At 35.9% G+C, this 19435-nt stretch overlaps 1 protein-coding gene across 5 annotated transcripts in view; it reads left to right on the top strand.

Moving 5' to 3' along the window:
* GSK3B (glycogen synthase kinase 3 beta) overlaps nt 1–19435 on the top strand; it is a 196830-nt gene that overhangs the window by 126807 nt on the left and 50588 nt on the right. For all 5 annotated transcript variants that reach the window (XM_024769219.1, XM_024769218.1, XM_024769221.1 and 2 more), the window contains exons 6-7: nt 2273–2379; nt 5174–5271. In XM_024769219.1, coding sequence (XP_024624987.1) covers nt 2273–2379; nt 5174–5271 — 205 coding nt within the window. The remainder of the gene's footprint in view (nt 1–2272; nt 2380–5173; nt 5272–19435) is intronic.

Below are 19435 nucleotides of genomic sequence, written 5' to 3'. Positions count from 1 at the left end.
TACCACAATAGTAAAAAAGAGGATGAGGGAAAAGAAAAAAAAAAAGTGTGTGGGGGGGAGGCCTTGGCTGTGGAGGGCGGGGCCTAAGCAAGGGTGAGGTTTGGGCGGTGGGCAGGGCTAATGCTCAGGACTGACAGGGCTGGAAAAGGCCCTGGGGGCTGTGGGGGGTGGGGCTTAGGCTCAAGGAACAGAAGGGACCCAGGTTTGCCCCCCAGCCCTGGTCTCAGAGGGCGGGGGACCTCACAGAGGAGCCCAGCAATCTTCCTGGGGTCTAGTGGGTGGGGCAGTTGCCCTCTGCTCCTCTCCCTCTCTTCCTGGAGGGCCCCTCCCGCCTGCCTCTCCTGTTCTCCCCTAGGCCTCCTTCCTATGCCCCCAAGGACCCACGAGACCTGGAGGGGCCTTTGGAGGGCAGGGGATCGGTCTGGGAGCTCAGCAGGCTGCGCGGGGCCCCAGTGGGTGGGGCAATCACCCTCTGCTTCTCTCCTGTCCCTCCTTGGATGGCTCCTCCCGCCTGCCGCTCCTCATCTCCCCAGCCTCCCTCTTATGCCCCCAGGACCCACATGGCCTGGATGGGGCTGTGGAGGTGGGGTACTGGCTTGAGAGCTCAGCAGGCTCCCCAGCCCAAGTGAGCCAGGCGATCACCCTCTGCTCCTCTCCTTCTCTTCCCAGAGAGTCCCTCCCTTGTGCCTCTCCTGATCTCCCTGACCTCAGGGGCACAGATCCTGTCTGACCTCCACTTCTCCTCCCCCGTCAGTCCCCCTACTTCCTACCGGTTTACTTTGGGGTTCCTACTATCTCCTTGGGCGTTAGCGTCCCCCACCAGCGGCCGGCAGGCACACTAGTTGTGGGGAGAAGCTAACTTTGTGTCTTCCCACACCACCATCTTGACTCTGCCTAGTTCACTTTTAATAGCTCTGATAACAAAGCTGCCTTTTTTGTTTTTAACGGCTAGTTTGAGCAAGTAGAGTTTGGGTTACACTTTGAAGGTAGCGCTATCAAGTGGCATTTCTAATATTACCTTCTTTATCACTGAATTTTCTGACTAAATAATTGGAATCCGTCTTGTTAATTTAGAAAATTCTTTATAAGGTAGAAAGGTTTTATCAGTTTTACTGAAAAAGTGTCTTAATTTTCATGCCTAAAAACAGGGATTAGTGTTTATCAATTTATGAAATGGCTGCTGTATGTCAAACCTTGGTGAGAATGTTAAAAAATAAACTGCCTCCCACCTTCAAAACTTGTGATGAAGGAAGACCAGGTTATGGTCAGACTTATCATTGACCAGAAACAAATGTAAGAAAAGAAAGCCCAAACTGAAACCTTTGTGACTACTTTCATCTATCTCTACTCTGATTTTCCCGTACCTTTACCTAAAAAAATTTTTTTACCTTTTCTGTGACTTACTTTTTTACTGTTTTGATTTTGTTGTTTGTATTTATTTCCTGTATTTATCTTTCCTATAATTGTATGTCAAAATGGTTAGCTTCTGTAGCAGTTTATTTATTTTAGTGTGTCTTCAAGTTATCTTGAGAGGTACTTCGAAAGAAACTAATTTTAATATTTAAAATACATGCCACAAAGTATTTGGGAAGGAAAGTTGGATTAAGAGAATGTGTGATTTAACTTACAACAGTGGAATTAGAATTCATGGACTGTGAATTATCTCTGCCCTACAGGAAAGGGCCTATCTTTTTTTATTGGATAACAAATGCTTAGACAGTTAATAAATTGACCAAATGGTGGAAAAACATAAAGTAGATTGGATCTGCAAGCTTTGGGATACTTACTCTGAGTCAGAAGTCAAATTTTAAGAGAGTGGCCAATTTCTTACCTTTTTCAAAAAACATATTGGGTAAGCAGTATTCATTCTTATAATCTATTACTGTGCTTTTTGGTGACGGGAAGTACCGCTCATTTTCATGCCCTTTCTTCTTTGTATTTTAAAGGTGGAATTCAGGGAACAAGAGCAGAAGAAATTCAACATTTATCATTTTGTGATTTTTTTAAAAAATCTTTTTCCTCAGGTGACAGTTAACAAATGCATTCTTTAAAAGTTACTGTTCTTTTTTCAGAGTGATATGTTAAAATTATAAGTTTGTTTTGTCAGACATAGTTATGGTTCATATTTTCTTTTTCTTATATATTGCATGATTGGAATTATGGGAATCTTAGATAAACATTGTGTTGCGAATGCGAATGATAGCAGTTTACGATAGCAATGATACGGTTTAGATTTCATTTAAAGAATTTTTGCTTTTGATTTTTTTATTAGTGCAAAGCAGCTGGTCCGAGGAGAACCCAATGTTTCGTATATCTGTTCTCGGTACTATAGGGCACCAGAGTTGATCTTTGGAGCCACTGATTATACCTCTAGTATAGGTAAGTAATGGACCCAAATATAATGGCTTGTAATTATTTATTGCATCTTGTTTTTAGTAATTTAGTATTACTAATCTGTTCTTAAATATACCTTGAAATATATTTCTTCTTAAAGATTGATATGCAAAAATGTATAGAATTTAACATATATTTATTATTCTACTTTTACGTTTCTTGTATTATAAGCTACTCCTTTGTGATTTCTTTAGGAGTACAGTTATTTTTAACTTAAAATTGTAAATAAATTCTAAGTAAACCTTTTCTAACTTAAAAAAAAAAATTCCCCTGAAATATTCCCTTCTGAGCTTGATTGCCAGTTGGAGAATTTGCATCAATTAAGTTTATGATTAAAGTGGTAGGATGACCATATTACTGATACTCCTGCTGTGCTGTCTCAGTTGGTTATTTAAGTCTGCTCAAAAGGAACAATCTGATTTTTTTATTAGTAGTTTGGACAAACCCACCAATTCTGTAGAATTTGTCACCAAAGATCTTTAATGATAGAAGGAATTGAATAGAGACAGTTTGCTTCATTCTTCATTGACCTCCTCTTCTACCTCATTTTAGCCCACTAGTGGTAGTGCACATACAGAGTATGATCAGCTGAACATGAATAGGAAGCTAAGAAAGGAGCAACCTTAGGGTGACATGCAGGTGGAGGTCAACTTTATTTTATTGTTATATATTGCTTCTGAAGAGAATTCCTTGGTCCAAAAGCATACAAGACAAACAAACAAAAAAATAAGTAAATGCGGTTTGCCTCTTTTATTTATTTATTTTTTATTAATTTTATTTTTGGCTGCATTGGGTCTTCATTGCTGCATGCGGGCTTTCTTTAGTTGGAGCGAGTAGGAGCTACTCTTCGTTGCAGTGCGTGTGCTTCTCATTGCGGTGGCTTCTCTTGTTGTGGAGAATGGAGTTGGTGTGCGGGCTTCAGCAGTTGTGGCACGTGGGCTCTAGAGCGCAGTCTCAGTAGTTGTGGCGCACGGGCTTAGTTGCTCCGTGGCATGTGGGGTCTTCCTGGCCCAGGGTTCGAACCCATGTCCCCTGCATTGATTGACAGGCAGTTTCTTAACCACTGCGCCTCCAGGGAAGTCCTGGTTTGCTTCTTTTAAAAAAGTCATGATCATATTATGTGACATATTAAGGCATGTTTAACATAAACCTTTAACCCTCTTAAGAGTATATTACTTCTGTAAATGTCCATGTGCCTAGCAGTTCTTTGGGAATACTTCTCACAAAAAAGGCCAGTGTAATCTGTTTCCTCTACTAGGAATCAATTTTCTGGATATTATGAGTACCTGCTTTCCAGTAGCCTCCTTTGCATGACTAAAACCAGATTCTGACGTCCTAGGCGTAGGACTCACCATAGGCCACTGATTCAGCTGGGACCTTTTGGACCCTAACAAGCCTAGATTTGGCTTTCCCTTTTAGATTTAGGATACTTGCTTCTTAAGACTCTGGAAGATTTATAAATAAACAAAAATAAATATATTTAAAAGTGTTCTAATACAAATATATTTTGGAAATATTTTTAACAATGGTATTAAAAGTGAAAGAGTAGCTGGACAAAATCAACTTGAATTTCTTAGATGAATTTTCTGTCATTATTTTTCCAAGCCAGTAAAATGTAGTCATTGGAGCAGGGATTTCTAATTCCTCTTTTTTTTTTAATTTAATTTTTATTTTATATTGGAATATAGTTGACTTACAATGTCGTGTTAGTTTCCAGTTCCTCTTGTTAGTGCGTCTTACCACATCAGACTGATTAAATTATTTGTTGTCCCCATGCCATTCACCATTCTTCTCCTTCCCTACTGGTAGATGGAAAACCCAGCAATGATTTATGTTCATCTCCCTAAAACAGTTGTTTGGTGATTCAAAACCCAGGAATTCAAAACCCAGGATACAAAACCCAGGAATCCAGAAACTGAAAATTAGCTTTTTCTTGCAGGAAGTCTTAGGTAGTGGGCTCTAAATAGAGTGCCCATATAATTTATCTTCTCATTTGGTAATACTTTTAAGAGAGAAAGGGGATGCTCTTCATAATTATCCCAGGACAGTCATCTAGACCAGGACTATCGTGGGTAAGCCAGGATGTACGCTTTATTTTTTTATTTAGTAAATTTATTTATAAATTATTAAAATTTATTAATTAAATTATTTTTTAAAGTTTTCTCTCAAGATTGAGGTTTCTGCTTTGACTTAAAAGTGAATTAAAATTTGTAATTTGTAAAATAAAATGTATTCTTCTCTCTTTGCATTTTAAAATATTCATATATTTAAGCACATTTTTCTGTCAGTCATATTACAAGACAAAAGTTTAACCATTTAAAGTATTAAAATTTTTTTCCCAGAAATTTTCATTGGCTTACAACCCTGTACATAGGACATTAAACCCTTGCTTTCTGCTACTCTGTATAAGTACCTGCCAATGTGAAGAGATTGTATCACTTTGACTTATTTTTAAGTATAATAAGTAAATAAGCATGTGCTATGTTTTCATTCTATAATCCCTGTCTTGGTTGTTGAAGACTTGAACATCTGCTATTTGATAATTAAATAGATATTACCCTTTATTAGAATATTCTTATTGTCCTGTTTCCTGTAGTAAGTTTAACACAGTTTTTAAATGCATTAAGGATAGTTTGATGACTTTTTGCCCTCTGTTTTGGATTATACAGTCTTTTCCTTGTGATATTTCTCTGACCAAAGTAAAATTAGAAAATGTATACAATTTAATGCAACTTAAGCTACAGAGTATTAATAAGCTTTCTTTTTCTTTTTTCTTCAGATGTATGGTCTGCAGGCTGTGTGTTGGCTGAGCTGTTGCTAGGACAACCAATATTTCCAGGGGACAGTGGTGTGGATCAATTGGTAGAAATAATCAAGGTGAGAAGATGGGATCAGAATTTTTGAACTAGAAGGAATCTTACTGCTGTTTTCTAAGAATCCATATCTCTCACACACTCATGAAAAACTGAGGAAATGGAGAATGTGATCTAAGATCACATAGCAAGTTCAGCTGTGGAAGAAGTATAAGAACCCAGCTTTTGCTTTCTAATTGAGTTATTCTTTTGTTATGTGATACTAGAAAAGCTATTTTGGCTATCTGATGCAAGAAAGGGATATATCTGTTATTTAAAGTACTTAAAAGCAATAGATCACTAAAATGTATATAAACTGAATAAAAACCCAAGCTATGTCTATTTTTGCTCACCATGTGCTCTCTGCTCATAATACTCTGCTGAGCACATAGGAGATGCTTGTATTTAGTCAATATTTATAAAATGAAAAAGTGAGTATATATGACTAGATCACTTGATAGAAGCAGAATTTTTACTTATAATTTAAGGAAGTTTTTACTTATAAATTTACTTATAATTTATTAGGTCTGTCAACACCTTTATTAACAACATCAGATCCAAAGTATTATTATTTTGGAATTCATACTGTCTCTTAAGAACAGCAGCAGTGACATTTTCAAGTTTTTAATATTTGAGATCTTAAATAAGTTCTCACCTCCCCCCCTTTAGTAATATCTAGTGTCTCTGTATTTAGACCACTAGATTGGTTGATTCTAAGGTTATAGTTTGTCCAAAGCAACAACACCTACTGTCTATTAGGCTTTATTCTTGATTTTCCAGATGTTTCATGGAAGTGGAAAATTGAAAGTCTCCTTAGAGGTTATGTAGTCCAATTCTCTATCCAATGAAAGAAGCTTCTTAGTTACATTCCTGACAGATGATTTTTCAGTGTTTTCTTGAATACTTCCAGCATCAGGTCGCTACTTTGGAATGCAGCCTGTTTTGTATCTGGACAGCTTGAATTTAGTTTTTATTGTGCTGAGCCTCAGCAGCTTATTTATTTATTTAAAAAAATTTTGTGTTTTATATTGGAGTATAGTTGATTAACAATGTGTTAGTTTCAAGTGTACAGCAGCGTGATTCAGTTATACATATACATTATCTATTTTTCTAAATCTTTTCCCATTTAGGTTATTACAGAGTATTGAGCAGGGTTCCCTGTGCTATTCAGTAGGTCCTTATTGGTTCTCAGTAGCTTTTTGTAGTTATACACAGGATGGTGATTAAGTTATTTTAAAATCCTTGTACTTAATTTATAAGAATATGTTACTTTTTTTTTTTTGCGGTATGCGGGCCTCTCACTGTTGTGGCCTCTCCCGTTGCGGAGCACAGGCTCCAGACGTGCAGGCTTAGTGGCCATGGCTTACGGGCCCAGCCGCTCCGCGGCATGTGGAATCTTCCCGGACCGGGGCACGAACCCGTGTCCCCTGCATCGGCAGGCAGACTGTCAACCACTGCACCACCAGGGAGGCCCAGAATATGTTACTTTTGATAAAATGATCTTGCTAGGTATCAGTGTGTACAAGTGTGGTTGAAAACACCCATGTGTAATCAAGAATCTTCCTTACTATCTATATAATTTCTTATGATTTGCACTTGAGATCACTGGTATTTTGCTGTCTTTTTGTAGTAACCATCTTTTAGTTTCAAATTGAAGCTTTAAACTTAGTTCAGCAGACCTACTTCCTTCCTGATTCCCATACTACACTCAGATCTAAGTTCAGATAGTTTGATTTCCTTGTTTCCTAAAAGCCTATGTATTCTTCATTATTATTCAAATTAGTATTCTAATACAGGAGTTGGCAAACTTTCTATAAAGGGCTAGATAAAACATTTTAGGCTTCATGGGCTAAAAGGAAAGTTAGGGATGTCTGAGATATATTGGATTGGGCAAAAAGTTTGTTCAGTTACTGAACACATTGTTCAGTAAAGTTCTTCATGAAAATGAAAAATGTGTCTTTTATTTGTACTTAAAACCGAACGAACTTTTTGGCCAACTCAATATAACAAAAAAATTTCCACATATTTTTCATTGATGAAATTCAAGTCTACTAATTAGAGGAATGGATTTCTTTTGAGGGGGCTATAACATTTCTCTTAATTGGGGTTCAAAGTCAGTGTTTCGTATCATCAAATTGATTGCAAATGTTTATCTGTAAAATCAATTCTTAGTTCCTGGGCCCTTCCTACATAAACAGAGATTGGGCCATAGTTTGCTGACCCTTAGTCAGTACAACCATTCAGCATTTCTTCTATCCCCAGGCTTTCAATTGTATCTGAGTTTACCATACTACAGTTCTCCTGGTGTATTGACATCCTATTTGTCATATATGTTTAGCTTATTAGAACTGCATCATTTCTCTACTGATTATAGTTTAGAACTGTGTGATGGTTTATTCTTTGTCATTAATTTTAATGAATTCATACAAGACACAAACCAAATTGCTTAGGAAGCTAAACTGAATATCTGTGATAAATCCTATATCTCATATCTTATACACCTTTAAGTCCAGAACTTATTTCACCACTTTTTGTCAGTCCTTGTAATTCAGTTTTCTACTAATATTGGTCTGTGCTTATTTAATTTTAGTAGAAACTGTCAATTTGTTATTGATGTCATTTTTATTTAGGGCTTATTTGTTGCAAGTTTGTCCATGATTAATTTGTTGTAGTAGGCCATCTCTAAAATAAAACACTCTTTTCATTTTTATGTTATCTTGTCATCTTGCATTTATACATAGTCATCACCTACTGAAGTTCCAAGATCACTTTCTATAGATGTTTTGAAGATGATATAATGGAGTTAACATCCCAGGACAGTTTGGGATATCAAGCTTCTCAGTCCCTTTTACAGTTTTAAGCAATACTACCCAGGATAAATGATATATCAGTATTAGTTTACCACCCATTTGGTGACCTAAAGTTATACATTACACTAAGGTTAATTAATAGACATTGTATTGGGGTGTGTGTGTATGTGTGTATAGTATAGCTCTAAATCTTATTGCATGGAGGTTAATAAACTTTGTAGGGATTTTGTGTGTTTAAGTTAGCTCTAAGTCTTGTTGATCCTGTCTGTGTACTTTACATGTTGAAAATCTGTGGTGTTTCATTGAAATAAGAACTCTTAACTAATTATGATATAACTGTTCCAGTTTTCATGATCTAAGTTGTATGTCAGAAAAGAGTTGTATAGGTTAGCTTTCAAAGTTAAATGTATTAAGACATTTTATATTTTAAGCAAATATTGTCATTTCTGCTAATCAGGACTTCAAGAATAGATTTGAGTTTTCTGTGAAAAGTGGTCTCGCAGTTGCCCAACTCAAGTCTCAGTTTTTTTGAGATGTTAGGCATGCACCCTTAGTCCTTTCGGTAACTAGGGAATCTATGTTACTGTTCCTTTCTGCTCTTTCCATTTTCTCTCTTGAAAGCCTCATGGGTATTCCTCTGGAGTAACTGGAGGTAGCTGACGCAGCCCCCCACACCCCTGCCCCCGGTACGATAGGTACTCTTCTCTCTGATTTTGAGTTTATGCAAAAAGTGAACAATCGTACGGCAAACTTCATAAATTATAAATGGTAGAATTACCTAATTATTTTATAAACTTTCTGAGCAGGGACTTTCTTTTATTGTTGTGTTTTAATATCCAAGGACACCAAAATAGTTTTCAGTAAGTGTTTAAATTGAATTAATCTACTAGATCATTGTTCATTCATGAATTTGGAATTACCTGGGAATTAATAAGAAAAGTTAGTGTGATTGTTATTGTATATGTTGTTTACTAAATTTTATTGGCTTGGACGTCCATGCCAATAATTTACAGAATGAGTAACACAGAGTATTATTTAAACTGAGCTAACTTAGCTTAACCTTAACCTCCCTACTTACCCTCAAATAAGGCTTTTGAAAAATATTTAGAATAAAATTAAAATACATCTTCAGAGTAAGTTAAAAGTGTAAGGCAGAATGGAATAGAAAGTCATGAGAAATCATTTTTAAGCATGAAAAACGCTTAGCTTTCTGAAGTTGATTTCATACATAGGATTATCAGATCAGAATCTCATTATGCTGGTTAATCTCTGAGTATCAAAAAGTGCTTGGATTTTCAAAGCATTTGTAAACAGAGAGATTCTGTTTGGGACTTCTAAGATAATAAGATTTTTTTTCTTAAATTCTTCCTTAACAGTACTAGTTAAAATACCCTTAAGGAATATTTGATGTGGTTTCAGATACCTGGATAAAAATAAAACATTTTGGGAGAAGATCTGTCAGGAATTTCACAAACCATAGGTTCAGTGATATAGCATTGTCCTTTGACACCTCTGCGAAAAGTCATAGCAGTGGGGTTAAAGAGTCTTTTGAAGACTTGGAAAAGGTAGTAGTTTTTAATATGATTACTTTTTTATAATTATATATGCTATAACTTTATATGCTTAATGCAGAAAATATACCCAGACACAAATGCAAAGAAAAGAACAAAAATAATCACTTTCTGTTCTGGTACATCATGAAAAATAACTTCTGTGAATATTTTTATACACTTTTCTATGCATATGTATGTTAAAACAAAAGTGCCATCTGTTTTGTAGACTTTTTTTTACTAAATAATTAAATGTATTTCTCATGTGAAGAAGTGTATGTTGACTAAGTGATTTTTTTAATGACTGCATAGATTCTATTGTAGGTTCTATTCTGAATTACATAATTGATTCTGAAAAGAATAATATAAAGTGATAAACTATTGCTTTTGAAGAGAAATTCCATATTTAGCTTCTCAAAGATTTGATCATTAACTTCCTTATATAAATGACAAATGTCCCCAAAATTCCGCAGATGGATTGAAGTTGAAGCAGTCTAGGAAATTCTGGACCTGGGAATGCTGTAGGTTTTACTAATAGTTTCTTTTCCCCCTCCAAATTTTAAAATGTAAATTTCAAGTAACGAAAGGCAAGCTTCAGTCCAGAGTTGAATTTTTGGATTAAAATATCACAGAACTTAATATTTGAAAGAAACCAACCATTTTGTAGAATTTCAAGTTTTAAATGTAATAATGTTCCTAGAGATATACTTTGATTTATTCCATAAACATTTACTTATGCTTTGTAATAATATGACCCTTTCTTTCTAATGGAAGAGTTTTAAAGGCAGAAGTGGTTAAGAGTCCACCTCTAGATGATAGAATTTCTCTATAGCTTTCATAACTGTAGTAACTAGCCTTTTAAATTTGGATATATCTCTTTTAGAAAAGCATGACATTAAACATGTAGATCGTTTTTTCTTTAATTTTTTATTTTTATAGTTGATTTACAACATTGTGTTAGTTTCTGGTGTACGGCAAAGTGATTCAGGTATACATATATATGCATATCCTTTCATGTTCTTTTCCATTATAGTTTATTACAGGATATTGAATATAGTTCCCTGTGCTATATAGTAGGACCTTGTTTATCTATTTTATATATAGTAGTTCGTATCTGCTAATCCCAGACTCGTAATTTCTCTCTCCCACATTGGTAACCTTACCTCTTTGGTAACCATAAGTTTGTTTTCTGTGTCTGTGAGTCTGTTTCTGTTCATAAATAAGTTCATTTCTGTCATATTTTAGATTTCACATATAAGTGATATCATATGGTATTTGTCTTTCTCTTTTTGACTTACTTCACTTAGTATGATAATTTCTAGGTCCATCCACGTTGCTGCAAATGGCACTATTTCATTCCTTTTATGGCTGAGTAGTATTCTGTTTTTTGTATGTGTATATACGTATACCATATCTTCCACATCTTTTTTAACAATTTATCTGTTGATTCCATGTCTTGGCTGTTGTAAATAGCCAAGGTTGCTTCCATGTCTTGGCTGTTGTAAATAGTCCTGATACGAACATTGGGGCGCAAAACATACTTAAATAGTTTGTTATAAGGCAATTAAAATTACATAATTTCCCTTTTAAAACAACTTTACTAAGCTATTGTTTAATTTTCTCTTAGCAATAATTCAATTTAGATATTTGTGTAGATGGCTCTTACACAGGTAAGAGCTAGTAAAATCTTATCTCTAGCAGAAACTTTAGAAATTTGAAAGTAAAAAACAGATCCAAATAATCTTTTGATTATGTTATTATAGCTAAGTAAGTGGACTTCATTTCTTGTGTTGCCTATCAGTAGAAAAAGATTTAGCAGTGGAGAGTGGGATTAAGGAGAGAGAGGGAAAAAAGAGGATTTTCACTTTTTACTGTTCTGTGATGTTGATTTTTTTTTTTTAAACAATCAGCTTTTTGAAATCCCAGAAACTATGAAAAAAGTAGGTGTTTTCAGTTGTTTTGTGCCAGAATCTTTTGTTAGGAAACAAAAACAGTTACATAGAGTTAAGAGAGCTGCATTTTATTACAAATGTCTGTCTAAATCATTGTTTTCCTGGTCTTCCAGTTTGACTGATGGCTCTTTGCAGTATAATTTATAGACAAATAGATCAGTGATTATCTGGCCCCTCAGAAGTCTACATTTTCTAATATTGGTAAAATACTGCTAATTATAAAAGCTACCACTCAGTGAGAACTTCCTCTGAACCAGGCACTGGGCTAAGCACTTTACATATATTACCACATTTAATCCTTACCTTAATCCTAGAAGGATGATAATGACAAAGATGAGTACCACTACTGTATCTGGGAGGGGTTGGGTGGTAGGAAAATCCTGTCTGATTCATCTTTAGCTAAATTGGTGTCCTCTATTCATGGTATTTTGTAGCTCTGGGGAAAACAATATGATACTTAATGTCAACTTGTTGTCTAGAACCCATTAATTTAGTATATTTTTAAATATATTTATTTATTTTGGGCTGCACTGAGTCTTCGTTGCTGCACGCAGGCTTTCTCTAGTTGCGGCGAGCGGGGGCTACTCTTCGTTAAGGTGTGCAGGCTTCTCATTGCTGTGGCTTCTCTTGCTGCGGAGCATGGGCTCTAGGCGTGCGGGCTTCAGTAGTTGTAGCACGCGGGCTCAGTAGTTGTGGCTCACGGGTTCTAGAGCGCAGGCTCAGTAGTTGTGGCACACGGGGTTAGTTGCCCCGCGGCATGTGGGATCTTCCCGGACCAGGGCTCAAACCCGTGTCCCTTTCATTGGCAGGCGGATTCTTAACCACTGCGCCACCAGGGAAGTCCCTGAATTTAGTATTTTTAAAGTATGACCACAAAATAAAGGAAACAGCCCCTAAATCTTATTGTAATGAATATACGAAATCAGTTTGTGATGTCTTTGGACTAGATTCAGTTGTGCTTCATCTAAAGCAATCAAGGTTGTAATAGTGGATTCCTTGCTTTCAAGTACAGCTCAGTGTCATTTTCATCATCTTTGTTTAGCAAATAGTTTAGCTTTCAGTTATCTCCATATTATGAGTTGTTTAGCACCTGTGTGTGCACTCTCTCCTGGCTTAACATTTTCACCATTAAACAGTCTTTCAGACAGAGGTCTCAGATATTAACTAAATCAGAATTTAATGAGTATAAAATACTTTTTTTCCTAAGTTTTTTGACGGATCCATGATGTATCTTTGCTAACATGCATTTGGAGCTTAATCATATGTTACCTGGTGATATTTCTTGTGCTGTCATATTATAGAGCTCTTGTGTTATTAACAGACTGCAGGGACAGCATATTAAATTTAGTTCTCTCTCCTTTTTCCACTCTCTGGAACAAGTAAGCACACTCCATTACACATTGTGGTACACATTTTTACTTGTAATGTATCAATATAATATGCAATATATAAAAAAAATTTTATTGCTTTTTTCATTCTTGTATTATTTGTTTAAATTTTTCTATGTTTATTACTGACTAGAGCAGCAACTTTTAGTAGCTTTTGGATCATGGGCCTCTTTGAAAATCTGTTCATAGCAATGGACTCTCCCCCAGAAAAATGTAGTCATGCCAGAGTTTTGCATATGATATCAGGTGAACTTTGGACTTTCTGAAGCTCATCCAGAATCCCTAGCTTAAATATCCCTATACTAGTACAAGGAACTATGGTTACAGTTTATAGTAACCGCCTGCAGTATAAATATTATGTACATAATGTCAACGTTTTAAAAATAAGTGAATGAGGGCTTCCCTGGTGGCGCAGTGGTTGAGAGTCCACCTGCCGATGCAGGGGACACGGGTTCGTGCCCCGGTCCAGGAAGATCCCACGTGCCGCGGAGCGGCTGGGCCCGTGAGCCATGGCCGCTGAGCCTGCGCGTCCAGAGCCTGTGCTCCGCAACGGGAGAGGCCACAACAGTGAGAGGCCCATGTACCACAAAAAAAATAAATAAATAAAAAATAAAATAAAAGTAAAAATAAGTGAATGAGTAAATGAGTATTAGAATAATCATTTTAATGTAAAACTCCTCAACTACATCTTTACATTAATATGTTGTACATAGACCAGAAGAAACATCAAGTTTTAAGTAACTACTATGAAATTTTACTGACTCTACAGTAATACTAGTACTTGGTTAAATCTCTGTGCGCTTACATGTAAGTGTGCCCAGGCACAGAGAAGTCGTCTTCTGGCAGTGTGGTCTAGTTTAGCTTTTGACTTGAGAATAATGACATCCATTTGAAATCTTTAATTTCCCCAAAACAAACAGTATAAAATGATTTACTAAGTTGCCACGATATGTTTTATTTATGCAAAGAAACTTTTTTCACACAGACCTAAGTTTCATGACATTGTGACCTCAAAACTGTTGTACTGATAATTACATTTTACAACCCGACTCAGAAGACCATGCACAGAATTACTCTTTGTGGGATATAATACACTTCACGTGTCAACTGCAGATTCTTCCACATGGTTGCATTTTTTAGTTCTTTGGTGTGTTTGCTTAATTTCAGGGTCCAATATAAAGAAACACTGGAATCTTGTAGAGGGGCATTTATTTTGTTAAAAGCATACTGATTGATATTTCATATTTATAAAACATAATTTTTATATTATTGATACATATATAATAGAAGGAAAACATGAAGAAAATCTTGGCATGTGGTGCTATGAAGAACTATAGTGTTAATGATTCTCAAAAGAAGCAAGAGCTGGGTGATGTGTGTATAAAATGTTTACATGTCTCAAAGCGGAGTGTGATTTTTAAAAGTTTGGGAAATACAGTGAGGTGTTTTTTTTTTTCTTAACCCAAGAGATTCTAATCCCACCCCTATCCCCTTTTCTGTTTTGTACTCCTACCTTGAGCATACCACTATGGCTGAGATTCACCTAGAAAAAAAAGGCCTTTGACTCCTGTGAATATGTATTAACCAAGAATGACTTTTTTACTTTATGTTGAATAATTTGCATAATCAAAACAGTAATCACCTTTTTCAGGGGGAAGGAGGGTACTTGTTGCCAAATATAAAATTTTATTCAGGAAGAAAAAATGAGAGTCAAAGCAATCTTTAAAAAAAAGAGTAAAGTCATACTTCCCATTTTTGAAACTTACTATACAGCTGCAGCAATCAAGACAGTGCATATACAATGGAATATTATTCAGCCACAAGAAAGAAGGAAATCCTGCCATTTGTGGCAACATGGATGGACCTTAGGGCATTGTACTAAATGAAATAAGCCAGAGAGAGAAAGACAACTACTGCATGGTATTCCATGTATGTAGAATCTAAAAAGAAAAGAGTCAAGTCATAGAAACAGAGAGTAGAAAAGTGGTTACCAGGGACTTAGGGAGGTGGAGGAAATGAGGAGAGGTTGGTAAAAGAGGACAGACTTTATAAGATGAATAAGGTCTGAGGATCTGATGTAAAACATGATGGCTATAGTTGATAACACTATTAAATGTTCTCACCAAAAGAAGGAAGGAGGGAAGGAAGGGAAGAAAGTGTGAGGTGATGAATATGTTAATTAACTAGATGGTGGAAATCCTTTATATGTATATAAAATCACCACTGTGTACGTTTTGTATGTCTTACAATTTTGTCAGTTAAACCTCAAGAAAGGGTTGGGGGAAGTATAGTACTGACATGAGTGTAGGCATGTAGATCAATGGAGTAGAATTGAGAGTCTAGAAGTAAACCTTTACATTTATGGTCCATTGACCTTTGACAAGGGCAGTTCAACAGGGAAACAATAGTCTTTTTAACAAATGATATTTGGGCAACTGGCTATCCATATGCAAAAGAATGAAGTTGGACACCTACCTCTTACACCGGATACAAAAATTAACTCAAAATGGATAGACCTAAACATAAGAGCCAAGACTATAAAACTCTTAGAAAGAAACATGGGTGTAAATCTTTGTGACCTTTAATTAGGCAGTGACTTTTTAGATATGGCACAAAAAGCACAAGTGACAGTGGAAAAAACAGATACATTGAACTTCATCAAAATTTAACAATTTGTGTTTCAAAGGACACCATCCAGAAAATTAAAAGCACACAGAATGGGAGAAAATTTTTGCAAATCATATATATGATAAAGGACTTGTATCCAGAATAAGGAACTCTTACAACTCAATGATAAAAAGACAACCCAATAGAAAAATGGGCAAAGGATCCGAATAACATTTCTCGAAAGAAGACATACAAATGACCAGTAGGCACACATACACAAAAAAGATGCTCAACATTGTTAGTCATTAGAGAAATGCAAATCAATACCATAATGAATACTACATCACATTCATCAGGATGGCTAAAATAAAGACAGACAATAACTAGTATTGGTAAGGATATGGAGAAATTGAAATCTTCATACATTGCTGGAGGGATTGTAAAATGGTGTGAACAAAAAATGGTTTGGCATTTCCTCAAAATACTAAACATAGAGTTACCATATGACCCGGCAATTCCATTCATAGGAATGAATTGAAAACATTTATCCACACAAAAACTTGCACATAAATGTTCATAGCAACATTATTTATAGCCAAAAAGTAGAAATGTTTCAAATATCCATCAGTTGATGAATGGATGAAGAAAATGTCAGACACAAAAGACCACATGTTAATGTGATTCCATTTATGTGAAATGTCCAGAATAAGCAGATCTGTAGAGACAGAAAGTAGATTAGTGGTTGCCAGGAATTGGGGAGAGTGGAAATGGCAGTGACTGCTCATGGGTGCAGGGTTTCATTTTGGGGTGATGAACATGTTCTAAAATTAGATAGCAGTTGATGGCTGTACACCTCTGAATATACTAAAAAAAATCAGTTCTATACTTTAAAGGGGTGAATTTCATAATATATGAAGTATATCTGAAAGATTTTTGTTCTGAAGACAAGAGTGACGGCATGTGCCTACAGAACTTTTGATCAGGTCATGTTGCTGTTTCCACCTTATTTTAAGAAAGGCAATAAACTCTGACCGTAGTTTTGCAAAGGACTCAGATCAAGTTAAGTGACAGATGGCGCAGGATTAAATGGAGTACAGCATGGACACATAAAGGGACCCTCCTGTACTAGTTTATCCCCTCTAGGCTGAGAAAATACTTCAGCCAAATTGTTTAGTTGTGTTCAAATAACATGACAACTTGATGCTCTTTTCTTCACAGATGTTCCTAATGGGATTTTAAGATTTGTATTGCTGCACTTTTTTGCCGGGGAAGGGGTGGGTGGTGGTTCCTTGCCTTTTGGAAATCAGTGGAGAACCCTGAGAAGGAAACATTGCATACACCACCAAAAAAAAAAAAAAATTCTTATACCAAAATTTCACTCATATATTGTAAGAAAGAGGTAGATGGAAACTGGATAAAATCTGTGTGTGTTGAGAGTTAAGTATTTGGGCTACCTACAGAGGACATAGCATTTTATATCAATCCTGTGGAAGTGAAAATGTGTAGAAATGATTCCAGTGTCAATAGAGTACTAATATTTTGAAATAGAATAGCTCAGTGACATCTTTTCTAGTTTTCTAATTAGAGAAATTTGTTACATTTATGATATAGGCAGCCAACTTGACAGTTATGCAATTTGAATAAACATTTCTTTTATGCAGAAAGGAAATAAAGATGTTTAATTATTCAGCCATGTCACACGTAATCTCTTGCTTCTGTGTTACACAGTTTTTATCTGCTTATTTAAAAAGCGTTGATTGAATTCATTATGTATAGCCTGGGTCATGTATCCTTTTAGTCTTTCAGGGTACATACCACTAAATCAACAACATGCTGATTTAGTGAACTATCTGGGCTAGAACATCGAGGGTCTTTGCCCTCAAGGAGTTCAGAGACTCATTGAGGGGAGGAAGGGAACAAATGAGGGCAATAAAGTAAGGCAGGTATGATCCCAGAAGTCTGAGCAGAGTACAAAGGCAGGAGCATTCTATTTGGAGGTAAATCCTATCTGGAAGGACTTCATAGAAGAGGTAACTCTTGAGCTGACTCTTGAAACATGGAAAGATATTCACCATTTAGTGAAAGGACGAGAATGGAGGACATACGTGCCAATTTGGACAAGGATGCTTAGTGAAGTCAGGTCTATTGTGTGTTGCTTTATGGTTTGAGCCTAAGGTTCTGAATGGTGGGGATAGAATATGAGTTTACCAGGAGAGAGAAGGCTGGAGCTGTGGGCAGTGGCCAGAACACATTAGTATGTAAGCAGCTGGAAGCCACTGTAGGATTTTAAGCAGAGGAGTAACAGATTTCTAATAGAATTTCTTTTATTTCACGTTTGCTTTAAAGGCTGCACATACAGCTCTATTGCTAAAGTTTGGCGACCTCTGGTGTTGAGCCATTAAAACGCAAAGCTGTGAAAGAAATGTATTTCAGAGCTTTTGTCAGATGATTCTTGGCTGTGTTTAATTTCTTTGAAGACATAAATCGTAATTCCTGACTTGATATTTATTGGTGTTAGCTAAATTTGCAACTAAATGAATGAAAAAAATGTTAAAACAAGCATGATGGGACCGGGTACAAATGAAATGATTGATTTAATCATAAGGGATGAACAGCATCCCCAAAGGGTTGTGACAGGCTAATCTCTGGTACTTTGAGTCTTTCCACCACCTACTCCACATGATGTTCTAGGACAATGGACTTAAAAAATGCTTTTTTGCAATAAATGGAAAGATCTTATTCTAATAACAGATAACTCAAGAGTACACACGTCCCAATGGTGTGATAATTTTGAACGTCTGCCCCTTTTATTGTGTGAGAGATATACGTACAGAAAAGTGCATAAAACATTACGTGTAGTTTCGTTTCCTTTAAGTTGTGGGGGACTCAGTTTTTAGGAAATCCAGGAATAATAATTATTTTTTAAGTGTACCCTTAGTCTAAAACTTTTGGGAAAAAATTACTTTTCCACCTCTTAATATTTGGGGAATCCTAAGACTTGTTTTGTGTCTGAAGTGATGAAGTCCACATCAAACATGCTTTTTCTTAATCTATAAAATGAAAAAGTTTAAGTATATGATTTCAGAGTTTCCAAATATAAATCAGCTGAAATAAATCAGGCGGAAATACACTCTGAACCTAATAGAAACAACGTAAAACTTAAAGATATACTCAGAAGTAGAAATGGGATAGTTGATGTATTTAAATGTTTTTTATTTGTGGTATTGATTGCAGATGGTGATGCATTCAGAATCTTGCTCTTCATAATCTGTCACTTGTTTACCTTTTAGCCTTTAATGTTGCCATCCATCCATTTTCTAATCCTTATTTTCTGTTAGCACTCAACTGTTAACAGTTATCCAGATCGTGCTGTTCTCCACTTGGTACCTAGAGCGCATAGAATGTGCATCTGACTCGCTTGCTTCCTAGATTGCTTAAGTAAAATTAGCTCTTGCCTCTCCTTTCAGGATCCTTTCCTGAATCTTTTCCTTACTTCAGTGCATTGTTAGCACTTTCACCTTACACATTATCTGTGCTTATTTTGTTGTACTGATCTTGGCTATTTGAACTTGACTTATAATGTACAAATCTCTCTGCCCTAGAGCTCCTTGAGCATAGGAACTTTGTTGAGTGAGTGACTTAAGGAGGCTGAAAAAAATTTTTAAATGCCTCTCAATTATGTCTAACCTTTGCATTCTTACATTCCTTTGCATCTTAACTCATACCTTTGCTTTCTTAAAGACTAAACATACTGTATATAAAATAATTCTGATTTTAGGGTTTGACAGACTGATAACTTTTAATGCTAGCCTTAATATAGCAACAGAAGAAGGATAAACATATGGTTGTATTTAGGGTAGTAACGTCATCACAAATTACATA

The sequence above is a fragment of the Neophocaena asiaeorientalis genome, unplaced genomic scaffold, assembly GCF_003031525.2.
Source record: "Neophocaena asiaeorientalis asiaeorientalis breed wild unplaced genomic scaffold, Neophocaena_asiaeorientalis_V1.1 scaffold671, whole genome shotgun sequence".
NCBI lineage: Eukaryota > Metazoa > Chordata > Mammalia > Artiodactyla > Phocoenidae > Neophocaena > Neophocaena asiaeorientalis.
The sequence above is the reverse complement of the archived record's forward strand: the minus strand, read 5'-3'. Positions and strand labels throughout refer to the sequence as shown.